The sequence below is a fragment of the Chiloscyllium plagiosum genome, chromosome 51 (assembly GCF_004010195.1).
Source record: "Chiloscyllium plagiosum isolate BGI_BamShark_2017 chromosome 51, ASM401019v2, whole genome shotgun sequence".
Classification (NCBI taxonomy): domain Eukaryota; kingdom Metazoa; phylum Chordata; class Chondrichthyes; order Orectolobiformes; family Hemiscylliidae; genus Chiloscyllium; species Chiloscyllium plagiosum.
In genome coordinates, this window is record NC_057760.1 from 3293789 (window position 1) to 3306858 (window position 13070).

General features: G+C 48.6%; 1 protein-coding gene across 1 annotated transcript in view; it reads right to left on the bottom strand.

The window, feature by feature from the left end:
- Positions 1-2161: 2161 nt before the first annotated feature.
- LOC122544771 (A disintegrin and metalloproteinase with thrombospondin motifs 5-like) overlaps positions 2162-13070 on the bottom strand; it is a 38423-nt gene continuing 27514 nt past the window's right edge. The window contains exons 5-8 of the mRNA XM_043684097.1: positions 10852-11035; positions 9899-10068; positions 8013-8188; positions 2162-3792 (exon numbers count right to left, since the gene is read on the bottom strand). Coding sequence (XP_043540032.1) covers positions 2517-3792; positions 8013-8188; positions 9899-10068; positions 10852-11035 — 1806 coding nt within the window. The 3' untranslated portion in view covers positions 2162-2516. The remainder of the gene's footprint in view (positions 3793-8012; positions 8189-9898; positions 10069-10851; positions 11036-13070) is intronic.

Here is a 13070-nt window from a genome sequence, read left to right on the forward strand (position 1 = left end):
AGAGATCATTTGGTGTGTGGGATTAATGATGTAACCATGCAAAAGCACCTACTAGCTGCAGCCCAACTGGACTACAAACAGACACTACAACTGGCTTATTCATAGGAAAATGCAGCAAGTGGAGAGATGATTGGCAGGGTATTCTGATGGAAGTGGACACCCTTGCTAGTCTGACTGAGCTCGGGGAACACCGCTTGAGTGGAGGCCATTGCAGAGCGTCACTCATAACAGATACTGAGCAGAGGGATTCCAGGTCAGCCCACAGCAAAACCCCAAAACCAATCCAAGCATTGGCCAAATGATTAAAATTTTCGACAGGATCCAGGCTGACAAGCCAATATAGTTGCTACTGGTATGTGGACACAAGACAGCAAAAGAGTCACACTGGACCTAAATTGAGTACGAGAACTCATGGGTCAATATCCAGGAAAGTGACAACCTGGAGAGTCCACCTGGATCGGGCTTGGGCCAATTGAATTGCTTAGCATCGTCCAAATCAGAGCCATTCAAAATAATCATCCAGCGAAGTGGTTACCTGGTTCGAAAGGTGGACGGTACCGGCGCGGCTGTATCAGTGATTGTGGAATCAGACTTCACCAAAATTCACTCTGGACTCCAACCCTTAGGTTTTCGCAGGACCTCAGCTCGACTGAGAGCCTATACTGGTGAATGTTTACAGATTAAGGGTAGACTTTGGTCCTGGCCTGTTGTGAGAAGCAGTTGATTCAGTTACCACTGATTGTAGTAAAAGGCTTGGGCCCAAGCTCCTTGGGACGAAATTGGCTGAGAAATCTTCACCGAGCTTGGCTCAACATTTTTTTGATTAGAAAATGGCTGCCTGAGTAAAGTCCTAATTCAATACCCGGAAGATTTTCAGGAAGGTCTTGGAACTATCAAAGGAGTCAAGGCCACCTTGCATGTTGCCCAGGAAGTAAATTCCATGATCCTGCAAGGCTTGCCCAATGCCAGTTGCTTTATGGTTAGAAATAGAAGCAGAAATCAGAAGGCTTAAAAGTGAAGGAATCATCAAACCAGTCCAACTTGTGGAATTGGCAACACCCATTTGTACAGATTGTGAAGCCCAACGGGTCAGTTTGTCTTTGTGGGGATTTTAAACAAACAGTAAACTGCTTTCCGCAGTTGGATGAATTCACGGTGCCTTGCATTGAGGATTTATATGCAAAGCTGGCAGGTGGGGTGGGTGTGGGGGGATTTGCTGTCCTTCATGAGCTATGTGTATTTGCAGATGTGGTTAGGTGAGGATTACCAGGAGTATCCTACAATTAATACCCATATAAGGGTTTGTACCAATACACAAGACTGCCGTTTGGGATATCGTCAGCCTGTGCAATTTTTCAGTGGACAATGGAGAACATTTTGCAGGATCTGAACCAGGTTGCCATTTATCTCGATGGCATGCAAATAACAGGGAAGACCAATAAGGAGCACTTTGAGAACTTGGACGTAGTCCTTAGATGTTTCTCCCAGGCCGACGTATGCCTTAGAAGGGAAAAATGTGTGTTCCAGGCACCCCAAGTGACCAACGTGGGCTACAGAGTGGACTGGACAGTGTTACACCCTGGGAGATAAAGTGAGGGTGACCAAAGGTGCCCTGGAGTTTAAGTCTTTCCTTAGCCTGGTGAATTATTGTGGGAAGTTCTTATGTAACCTGGCCTCCATCTTGGCACCTTTGTATCAACACCTAAAAAAGGGAATGGTCACATAGCCAACCCATGGCGTAGCCACAAGGAGTGCCAATCGAGCAGGCGACCTTGTCCTGGATGTTGCTGAATGCTGTTAGAGCTGCATCCATCCAGACAAGTCGGGAGTATTCCATCACACTCCTGACTTGTGCCGTGTAGATGGTAGACAGCTTTGGGGGTGCTAACTTTAACAAATGAAGGGCGCACATCAGAACATTTTGCTTAAAATCAATTCATTTGAATGAGCAATTTCAAGAGAAGGGATTTACATCACACAACGCAATGTGAATTATAAAGCAGCATCAGTCATAGGGAGACCCTGACTGAAAGCCAGCATCTTATAGGCAGAATGTTGAAACAGAGACAGTCAATAATTTAAAATTCCATTAGAGCTTTATCTGTGTCGAAACCCGTGCTGAATCTGCCCTGTGCACCTGGAAGGTATAGATGAGAAGGAATTTTAAATGCTATCTGACTTTGTTCTGTACCTATCCTGGGAGGGTTTGATGTGCTCAATGTGGAGAGAGCTTCACTCTATCTCACCCCGCATTGCCCCTGTCCTGGGAATGTTTGATGGGGACACTGTAGATGGGGCCTTACTTGATTTCTAACCCCGTGCTGTCTATGTCCTGGAAGTGGTCAATGGGGACAATGTCGAGGGAAGCTTTACTTTCAGTTTAAAAGAGTAAAGAGAGCTTTACTCTGTATCTCGTGCCATGGTGTCCCTTACCTGGGAGTGTTTGAATGGGGCTAGTCATGAGGAGCCTAGGGGAAGGGGGGTGTTGAAGACAGAGGCCATACCACCCCACCCCCTCAACACCTCTGCATCACACACAGAGCCATACTCGCTGGCTTCATCTGGTAGTCACAACCCACTGAGAGAACACCACGCCTGTCCAGGCATTGTATCCACCGAACCCGCCATCCTACCCCACATGTGACTGAGCAGCTCTGCCATGGCCCAGGGTGCCAGCTGGTGGAGGAGGCTTTGGTCTGGGGCAGTGGTGGGTTAAGCCGAACGCGGGTGGGCTGTGGTGGTCTGTAAAGCGAGAGGGTACGCCGTTTGGGAGTGGGCAGTTTAGCATTGTGCAGGCCACTTGAGGGCTCCCTCTTACCCGGCTGGCCATACTGCAATGTGACTTTGGTAATCGAGCGAGGGGTTAGAGTTGGAGTGAACTTGCGACTGGGCATTGTGGTTCTGTGATTGGGCACTGTGGATGTGGTTCTACGACTGGGCACTGTGAGTCTGGTTCTATGACTGGGCAGTGTGGATGTTGTTCCACGACTGGGGACTGTAGGTGTGGATCTACGACTGGGCACTGTGGATGTTGGCAGGTGACTGGGCACTGTAGGTGTGGGTTTGCGATTGGACATTGTGGATGTTGGCGGGTGACCAGGCACTGAGAGTGTGGCTCTACGACTGGGTACTGTGGATGTTGGCAGGCGACTGGGCACTGTGGATGTGGGTCTACGACTGGCTACTGTGGGTGTGGGTCTATGACTGGGCACTGTGTCCTTGGTTGTTGTGTGGAGGATTGGTGTCAGAGGGTGGCTGAGAGTAGCCAGCGTGTCTTCACCAATGTGGGTAGTTAGCATCTCAGCTGGCGTGTGAGTGGGCAACGTGACATGGTGCACCATTGTGGGACTTGTGGCATTGGGGATGTTGCACTCAGTCAGTGTGGGATTGGGCACTGCACCGTGGCTGGTTAGTGTCACAGCGGTCTTGTGAATGGGCTTTCTGTCACCTGCCTGCTCCCTGGGAATGTAGTAAGAGTAAAGGACCCTGACGACCCGCTGCCTGCTCGGGGTGTACACCTGCAAAACCAGCGGCTCGGTCAGCCCGCCACGTGTCACCGCACCGAGCACGTCTCGCTGTGGGCTCCAGCCCAAGTACCGCAGATCCACCCCTCCCACGCTCAGGAGGCTGTCAAAACCCGAGATCTGGGTGTCCCCGTTCAGGATGTAGCTGCCGTTCAACCTCTTCAGGGCAAGGTAGGCCGTGAGCCGAGTCTGCCCTCGCCTGTGCTCCTGGCGTGCTTTGAAGTTGGCCGCCCCAATGGGGATCACAGCCACGTCGCTGTAGTTGACCCTGGAAGAGATCCATGGGAGGCTTCAGTTCAAAAATGGCCCAGGTTTATTATCAGCCTTTGAATTGCAGCCTGTGTGACTAATCCGTCTGAGGGTGGGGGCTGGTAGGTGAGTTGAAGGGGGGGGGGGGAAGCGGTGGAGAGGCAAGGCTGTCAGGGTCAAGAGAACAGGTTGTGGAAGGATCCAAGGAGTCGAGAGGGCCAGGTAATAATCCCTGGAATTGTTTGTATATCGGAGTTGGGTGGAAAGTGGCAGGGAGAGCAACGAATCTTTCAAGGGGCAAGTGCTGAATGTTGGGGGCAGTGGTGCTCACTGGGTGGCAGCTGCCTCGCAGAGCCAGGGACCCAGATTCGATTCTACCCTTGGGCAACTGTCTGTGCAGAGTTTGTTAAAAACCACACCACACCAAGCTATAGTCCAACAGGTTTATTTGGAAGCACTAGCTTTTGAACAGTTGTTTCTTCATCAGGTGGTTGTAAAGCAGGACAGTAAGACACTGAATTTATAGCAAAGGTCTACAGTGATACAATAATACATTGAATAAACCTGGATTGTCAAGTCTTTCTTCTTTTAGAATGGAGTTGCTGGTTTTGGTTTTTTAATATGTAAATCCCAGAACTTCTTTTAAACCACATTCTCAGGATAATTTCAGGTTTTACAACAAAAGGTGACATCTTAGCTCAGACAATGCCTTAAAGGTGTGAATCAGACCAATCTTAAATCATACACTGCATGCATTGACTGCTTGCAGGATCTGCATTTTTTGAGCAAAATAGAATGTATCTGCAAATATAATTCTGCAGTACAAATTCATTCCATAGGCGTATATGTGTGTGCACACAGGCGAGAGAGAGAGAGAGACAGACAGTGAGCGTGTGCATGTGAGTGCTGGTGACAGAGTGAGTGTTTGCGTGTGTGCAAGCTTGGTAGTGTGAGTGAGTGAGAAGGGCGTGTGTGTGTGTGGGAGGTGTACGTGTGTGCATTTGAGAGAGGGTCTGCAGGAATTCTTTCAAGATGTCAGCAGTGATCCCAATGAGTCAACCGAGAAACCAGAACAATCGCTGAGATCTGGAGAGGAGCGACCAAAGTCATCAGCCGTACCCACAAGGTAGAGCAAAACGTCACCCGATCATATCGTGCGGGTGGCACGGTGGCACAGTGGTTAGCACTGTTGCCTCACAGCGCCAGGGTTGCGCTTCGGCGGGTCGGTGTGGACTTGTTGGGCCGAAGGGCCTGCTTCCACACTGTAATGTAATCTAATCTAATGTAATCTTAGTAATCTAATCTAATGCAATGCCACCCATGCTCTCAAAACCAATTGTAGCATTGTCATCAGACCAGTAGAAAAAGGCGAACCCATCGTCATTCAGAATAGAACAGACTACAGTAAAGAAGTGTACCACCAACTGAACAACCAGGAACATTATAGACAACCACTGGCCAATCCGACCAAAGAGCACACCCGTGAACTAAACACATTGATCACGACTTTTGATCCAGTATTTCAGAGTTCCCTATACCATCTCATCCCACTTGCTTTTCATGTAGGGGACTTCTACTGCCTTCCGAAGACACACAAAGCCAACACACCAGGACGACCCATCGTATCAGGCAATGGGACCCGATGTCAGAACCTCTCTGGCTATGCTGAAGGCAGCGTGGAACCCATTGTACACTGGACCCCCAGCTTCTATTCAAAGAATCCCTATAGTGTGGAAACAGGGCCTTTGTCCTACACGTATATAAACCACCCCGAAGCCCTCGATTAGATTTTAGTCTGTAACTCATCCCTGGGTATCTGTTATTCTGTATATAGCCCACACTGAACCCCTCAATTAGATTCCGGTCTGTAACTCACTCCTGGGTATCTGTAATTCTGTACAAAACCCACCCTGAACCCCTTGATTAGATTTTAGTCTGTAACTCAACCCGGGGTATCTGTTATTCTGTATATAGCCCACACTGAACCCCTCAATTAGATTCCGGTCTGTAACCCACTCCTGGGTATCTGTAATTCTGTACAAAACCCACCCTGAACCCCTTGATTAGATTCCGGTCTGTAACTCACTCCCCGGGATATCTGTTATTCTGTATATAACCCACCCTGCACCCCTCGATTAGATTCCAGTCTGTAACTCACTCCCGGGGTGTCTGTTATTCTGTATATAACCCGCACTGAACCCCTCGATTAGATTCCAGTCTGTAACTCATGCCTGGGGTGTCTGTTATTCTGTATATAACACACCCTGCACCCCTCGATTAGATTCAAGTCTGTTAATCACGCCCGGGGTGTCTGTTATTCTGTACATACCCCACCCTGAGCCCCTCGATGAGATTCCTGTCTGTAATGCAGACAGAAAGGGGTAGGTTTACATGAATTTCTCTGCCCCCAGGGATTGCCCACATACATACACAGAGAGAGAGAGAGGGATGAGAGAGCTCTGTGCCTCGGCTGCTGAGCTTTTATTGACAGAGTTCATGGATCAGCTTTGTTTTGAACACATTGCATTGCATCGATTTGAGATCAAAATAAACGAGGGGGGAGGAAACAAAACAAGAAGGCCCACCTTTCTCAGTGGGAGTCCTGAAACGGCTGGTCCACGTTGCAGCTTTAGAGTCTCTGCCTCAGGAGTGGGAGATGGAGCGGGAGACGCTACAGATTTGTCTCAAAAACACAGCACCCACGGACCAGTCGAACCGGGAATATTCTTTGTCACTATAGACATTTCAGCACTCTACACCAGCATCCCCACGATTACGGCAACAGCCACAGTACTCAACACCAACAACTGCCAATCTCCGAGCACTGTCCTACAACTCATCCGCTTTATCTTCAATCACAACATTTAACAACCGGTTCTTCATCTGTCAAGTTCGGGGCCCAAGAGGATGGCTTCAACTGCGACCTTGGGTTCATGTCACACTACAGGTGGCCCCATGACACTGTACACTCACACGCACACACACACTTACACACACTCTCACACACCCTCTCTATTACTCAAGCTCTCTCTCATATGCAGACACATACACCTCCCACACAGACACCCCCTCACAGGCTTGTGCCCTGTCACACTTGCGTGCACACACACACACTCTACAAAGCTTGCACACATGCAAACACACACTCTCTCACGTGCATTCACCCGCATGCAATCACATACACACATTCAATGTCTCTCTCCTGCATGTCCATGCACATATGAGTTTGTAGGGTGAATTTGCATTTGCAGAATTATATTTACAGACATGATTTGGAGATACCAGTGTTGGACTGGGCTGCACAAAGTTAAAAATCACACAACACCAGGCTATAGTCCAACAGGCTCATTTGGAAGCACTAGCTTTCAGAGTGCTGTCCCTTCATCCAACTGATGAAGGAGCAGCGCTCCGAAAGCTAGTGCTTCCAAATAAACCTGTTGGACTATAACCTGGTGTTGTGTGATTTTTATATTTACAGATACATTCTATTTTGCTCAAAAAATGCCGAACCTGCAAGCAGTCAATGCAGGCAGTGAATCTATATAATATTTGTGAATATCACTTTGGAAATAGAACCTGTCTGACTCACACCTTTAAGGCATTGTCTGAGCTGAGATGTCACCTTTTGTTATAAAACCTGAAATTATCTCGAGAATGTGATTGAAACCAGCAAATCCATTCTAAAAGAAGGAAGACTTAACAATCTCGGTTTGTTCAATGTATCATGGTAATGTTTTGCTATAAATTATGTCTTATGGTCCTGCTTCACAACCACCTGATGAAGGAGCGGCGCTCCGAAAGCTAGTGCTTCCAATTAAACCTGTTGGACTATAACCTGGTGTTGTGTGATTTTTAACTTTGTACACCCCAGTCCAACACCGGCATCTCCGAATCATATATGGAGCTTGCACATTCTCCTTGTGTCTGCATGGACTTCCTCCGGGTGCTCCGGTTTCATCCCACAGTCCAAAGATGTGCAGGTTAGGTGAACTGGCCATGCTAAATTGCCCCGTAATATCCAGGGATAGCCATGGGAAATGCAGTGTAGGAGTTAGGTCTGGGTGGGATGCTCTTCGGGGAGGTTGGTGATTACTCAATGGGCCGAATGGCCTGCTTCCACATTGTAGGGATTCTATGATTTCTGTAGTGCAGTTGCATGGCAGAAGTGAAAAGGCTGGAACTTGGGGGCGACGTTGAGGGATGTGGCAAAATTGAGAGGCGTAGTGGACTCTGACTCACGTCCTCTTGTGGAAACGGCGGATGATTCGCCTGCAAGCCGAGTCCTCCCCGCCACACATCCCACATTTGTTGTACCGCTTCCTCGATCCGATGACCCCGTCGCAGCCTGTCTTGACGCACCGGCTCCGGACACAAACGGCATCACTGTGCGGAGTGCACCGAGTCCCGTCCTTCACCTATAAAAGAGGGGAGGGTGTGGCACAATGGAAGAGCTGGGGTTGGGGGGGGGGGGAATGTGGGATGGGGAGGGGAGTCTGTCACCACAGTCAGACACCGCTGAGGGGTGTCTGCAGGAGGCCTTCAGGGTCGTGTCTTCACCCAAACCATCCCAAATCCAACATTACCACTCCATCAGTCGACACTCAATCATGAGCAGAGGTATGGAAAGGGTCGAAAACAGCTATAAGCTGCTCAGTGATGCCCAGTTTGGGTTCCGCCTGGACCACTCAGCTCCTGACCTTGATTCAAACATGGACAAAAGAGCTGAATTCCAGACGTGAGTTGAGAGTGACGGCACTTGACACTGGTGTCAAGGAGCCCCTGCAAAACTGTAAACAATGGGATTTGGGGGCAGAATTTGGAGCCATACCTGGCACATAGGAAGATGGTTGTGCTTGTTGAAGGTCAGTCATCTCAGCTCCAGGACATCTCTGCAGGAGTTCCTCAGGGTAGTGTCCTAGACTCAACCATCTTCAGCTACTTCATCACTGACCTTCCTTTCACCATAAGGTCAGAAGTGGCGATGTTCACTGATGACTGCACAATGTTCAGCACCATTTACGACTCCTCAGGTACTGAAGCAGTCCATGTTCAAATGCAACAAGATCTGGATATTATCCAGGCATGACCTGACAAGTAGCAAGGAACATTTTTGCGACGCAAATGCCAGGCAATGACCATCTCCAATAAGAGACAATCTCACCACCAGATCTTGGCATTGAATGGTGTAACCATCACTGAACCCCTCCCTATCGACATCTTGGCAGTTACTAATGACTAGAAACTGAATGAACTAGCCTTATAAATACAGTGCTACCTGAACAGATCAGAAGCTAGGAATCCTGCAGTGGATAACTCACCTCTTAGAGTCATAGAGATGTACAGCACAGAAGCAGACCCTTTGTTCCAACTCGTTCATGCCAACTAGATATTGTAATCAATCTAGTCCCACCTGCCAGCACCCGGCCCATATCCCTCCAAACCCTTCCTATTCATATACCCATCCTGATGCCTTTTCAATGCTGTATTTGTACCAGCCTCCACCACTTTCTCTGGCAGCTCATTCCATACACGTACCACCCTCTGTGTGAAAAAGTTGCCCCTTATGTCACTTTTGACGCCCCAGTCAGGAGTTTGATGGATTACTCCCCAACTGGCGAGATGGGTGCAGCTCCAACAACAAATAAGCCTGATGCCACCCAGGACAAAGCAACCCGTTTGATTGGCATCAATCCATCACTTTCAACCTCTCCTCCCTCTCTCTCTTCCCTCCCCCCCCCCGCCCCACCGATGCTCAGTAGCAGCGGTGGACCATCTACAAGATGCCCTGCAGAAATTCACCAAAGATCCTCAGACAGCACCTTCCAAACCCATGACCATTTCCATCCAGAAGGACAAGGGGCAGCAGGTACATGGGAACACCAGCCCCCTGCAAGTTCTCCATCCTGATTTGGAAACATATCATCATTCCTTCAGTGCCACTGGGTCCAAATCCTGGAATTCCCTCCCTAAGCACATTGTGGGCCAACCCACAGCACATGGACTGTCACAGTTCAAGAAGGCAGCTCACCATCACCTAGTTGAGGGGCAACTAGGCTTTGGCAGCAAATGCCGGCCGAGCCAATAGCCTTCACGTTGATTAAAATGTATTGAAAGAAACAACTGACCTTGATGTTGAAAACTGTGACTTGCAAGGTGCCCTTGAGGAGGCAGTTCAGTTTACAGAGGTCAGCCTCGCGAATTCCATGATAGTAAGGCTCCCACTCCTGGTAGTAACCCTGCCCGTTGGGAGCAGGTATGTTTCTGGCCTCACACTGTTCAGCCCGATACGTCTGACCTGTCACATCCGAGAATGGTTAGATAATTGGGAGGCGGTTTGCTGACATTTCCCCAGCGGGTGCTTGCTTATGTCTACCTTGTGGATATTAATGTGAGGTTGAGTGTAAGAGTGACTGTGTGTGAGGAAGGGTGACTTAGAGCAGGCATATGTCATGAGGGGCATGGATAGGATAAATAGACAAAGTCTTTTCCCATGGGGTGGGGGAGTCCAGAACTAGAGGGGCATAGGTTTAGGGTGAGAGGGAAAAGGGTGGTAGTGTGTGGAATGAGCTCTCAGAGGAAGTGGTGGAGGCTGGTACAATTACAGCATTTAAGAGGCATCTGGATGGGTATATGAATAGGAAGGGTTTGGAGGGATATGGGCCGGGTGCTGGCAGGTGGGACTAGATTGGGTTGGGATATCTGGTCGGCATGGACGGGTTGGGCTGAAGGGTCTGTTTCCGTGCTGTACATCGCTATGATTCTATGAGAGTGGTGCGTGCGTGCGTGTGTGAGTGCAGTGTGCAAGAAACAGTGTGTCTGTGCAACAGGGTGAGTGTGCAAAAGGCTGACAATGTGCAAAAGGAGGGCAAGCGTGTGTGTGAGAGAGAGAGAGGGAGTAGGAGACTGTAAGGGAAGATGAGTCTGAAGTTGTGTGGCTAAGCTTGGGCGAATGAGAGATGGTGTGAGGGTGTGTAGGAATATTACCAGGACAAATATCATGTGGTTGGGCAGATTTGATCAAAGGGTCAGTACGATGCATTGTATAAGAAAAACCAGGGAGTTATACTTGGAGACTCACCATTGTCAGGACAAGGAGCAAGGTTACAAGACTGGAAGATATCTCTCCGTCCCTGACAATATCTCCCGAAGGCAGCAGGAAGTGGGTTGTCACAGCGACGTCGAGAGAACTGAACACCACCACCACAGGTCCGGGAACATTGGCCCCAAGGCCCCCAGGATCCCCAGTTACCGTCAATGGGCTTCTGTAATAAAAGAGAAAAGAGCATTCAGGATAAACTTCCCAAACACTGTCCCCCATTCCCGAAACAAGCACAGCACTGGGTTAGATACAGGGTACACCTCTGTCAACACTGTTCTCATCAAACACTCCCAGGACATGGAGAGCACGGGGTTAGATACAGAGTAAAGCTCTCTCTACACTGTCCCCCATCAAACACTCCCAGGACAGGGACAGCACGGGGTTAGATACAGAGTAAAGCTCCCTCTACCCTGTTCCCCCATCAAACACTCCCAGGACAGGGACAGCACGGGGTTAGATACAGAGTAAAGCTAACTCTACACTGTCCCCCATCAAACGCTTCCAGGACAGGGACAGCACGGGGTTAGATACAGAGTAAAGCTCCCTCTACACTGTCCCCCTCTCACCCTAAACTTATGCCCTCTAGTCTGGACTCCCCGACCCCAGGGAAAAGACTTTGCCTATTTACCCTATCCATGCCCCTCATGATTTTATAAACCTCTATAATGTCACCCCTCAGCCTCTGACGCTCCAGGGAAAACAGCCTCAGCCTGTTCAGCCTCAAACCCTCCAACCCTGGCAACATCCTTGTAAATCTTTTCTGAATCCATTCAAGTTTCCCAACATCTTTCCGATAGGAAGGAGACCAGAATTGCACGCAATATTCCAACAGTGGCCTAACCAATGTCCTGTACAGCTGCAACATGACCTCCCAACACCTGTACTCAATACGCTGAGCGATAAAGGAAAGCATACCAAACAATTCATGGTTGAAAACTATCAGGTTCTGTGGATGTGTCACTCCTCAGTTCTAGTCACAGAGTCATACAGCACAGAAACAGACCCTTCAGTTCAACCAGTCTACGCTGACCATAATGCCAAACTAATATAGTCCCACCTGCTTGTGCTTGATTCATATCCCCCCAAACCTTCCCTATTCACGTACTTAGCTAAATGTCTTTTAAATGTTGTAACTGTACCTGCATCCATCCCTTCCTCTGGACACACAAACCACTCTGTGTAAAAAAAAATTGCCCCTCTTCAAATCTTCCTCCTCTCACCTTAAAAATATGTCCCCTAGTCTTAAAATCGTCCACCCTAGGGAAACGACTCTCATCATGCACCTTGTCCTACCCCTCATGATTTTATAAATGTCTAAAAGGCCACCTCAACCTTCTATGCTCCAGTGAAAAAAGTCCCAGCCTATCCTTAGAACATAGAACGATACAGCACAGAACAGGCCCTTCGGCCCACGATGTTGTGCCGAACATTTATCCTAGCTTAAGCACCCATCCATGTACCTATCCAATTGCCGCTTAAAGGTCGCCATTTATTCTGACTCTGCCACTCCCACAGGCAGCGCATTCCGTGCCCCCACCACTCTCTGGGTAAAGAACCTACCCCTGACATCCCCCCATATCCTTATTGCTCAAACCCTCCATTAACAGCAATGTCCTGGTAAATCTGTTCCGAACCCTCTCCAGCTTAATAAGGGTGACCAGAATTGGGTATCATACTCCAGAAGAATCCTCACCAACATCCTGTACAACCTCAACGTGATGTCCCAACTCCTACACTTAAAGGCCTGAGCAATGAAGGCAAGCATCTTCTTAGCCACCGTATCTATAGCTATTTCCCTATTGATAATTTACTTCAGCTAATTCGATTTAGACCCTCTCCCTAGTCCTCTATTAGTTTCTTTGGGAATTCTGGCAAGCTTTTCTGCTGTGAATACTGAAGCACAATAAGCCTTCTGCAGTTTCCGTTGGTGTTTGACAATACCTCCAACCTCAGCTGTCAGTGAGCCAATACTACTCTTAACCAGTATTGTCCCTTGCAAATTTTATTTCGTAATCCTTCTTAGCTGCAATGTGGTCCATTTTTGGTCTTTGTATTGGCCCCATTCTGTGGGATCTGTACTGTTCTTTGCAGTGTTATAAGCCCTTTCTTTTAGTTTTATACGGTCCCTCACCTGCTGAGATATTCATGGCTCTTATTTTGTCTGTGAGAAGGAACGTTTCCTTCTCATGGGCACAGAC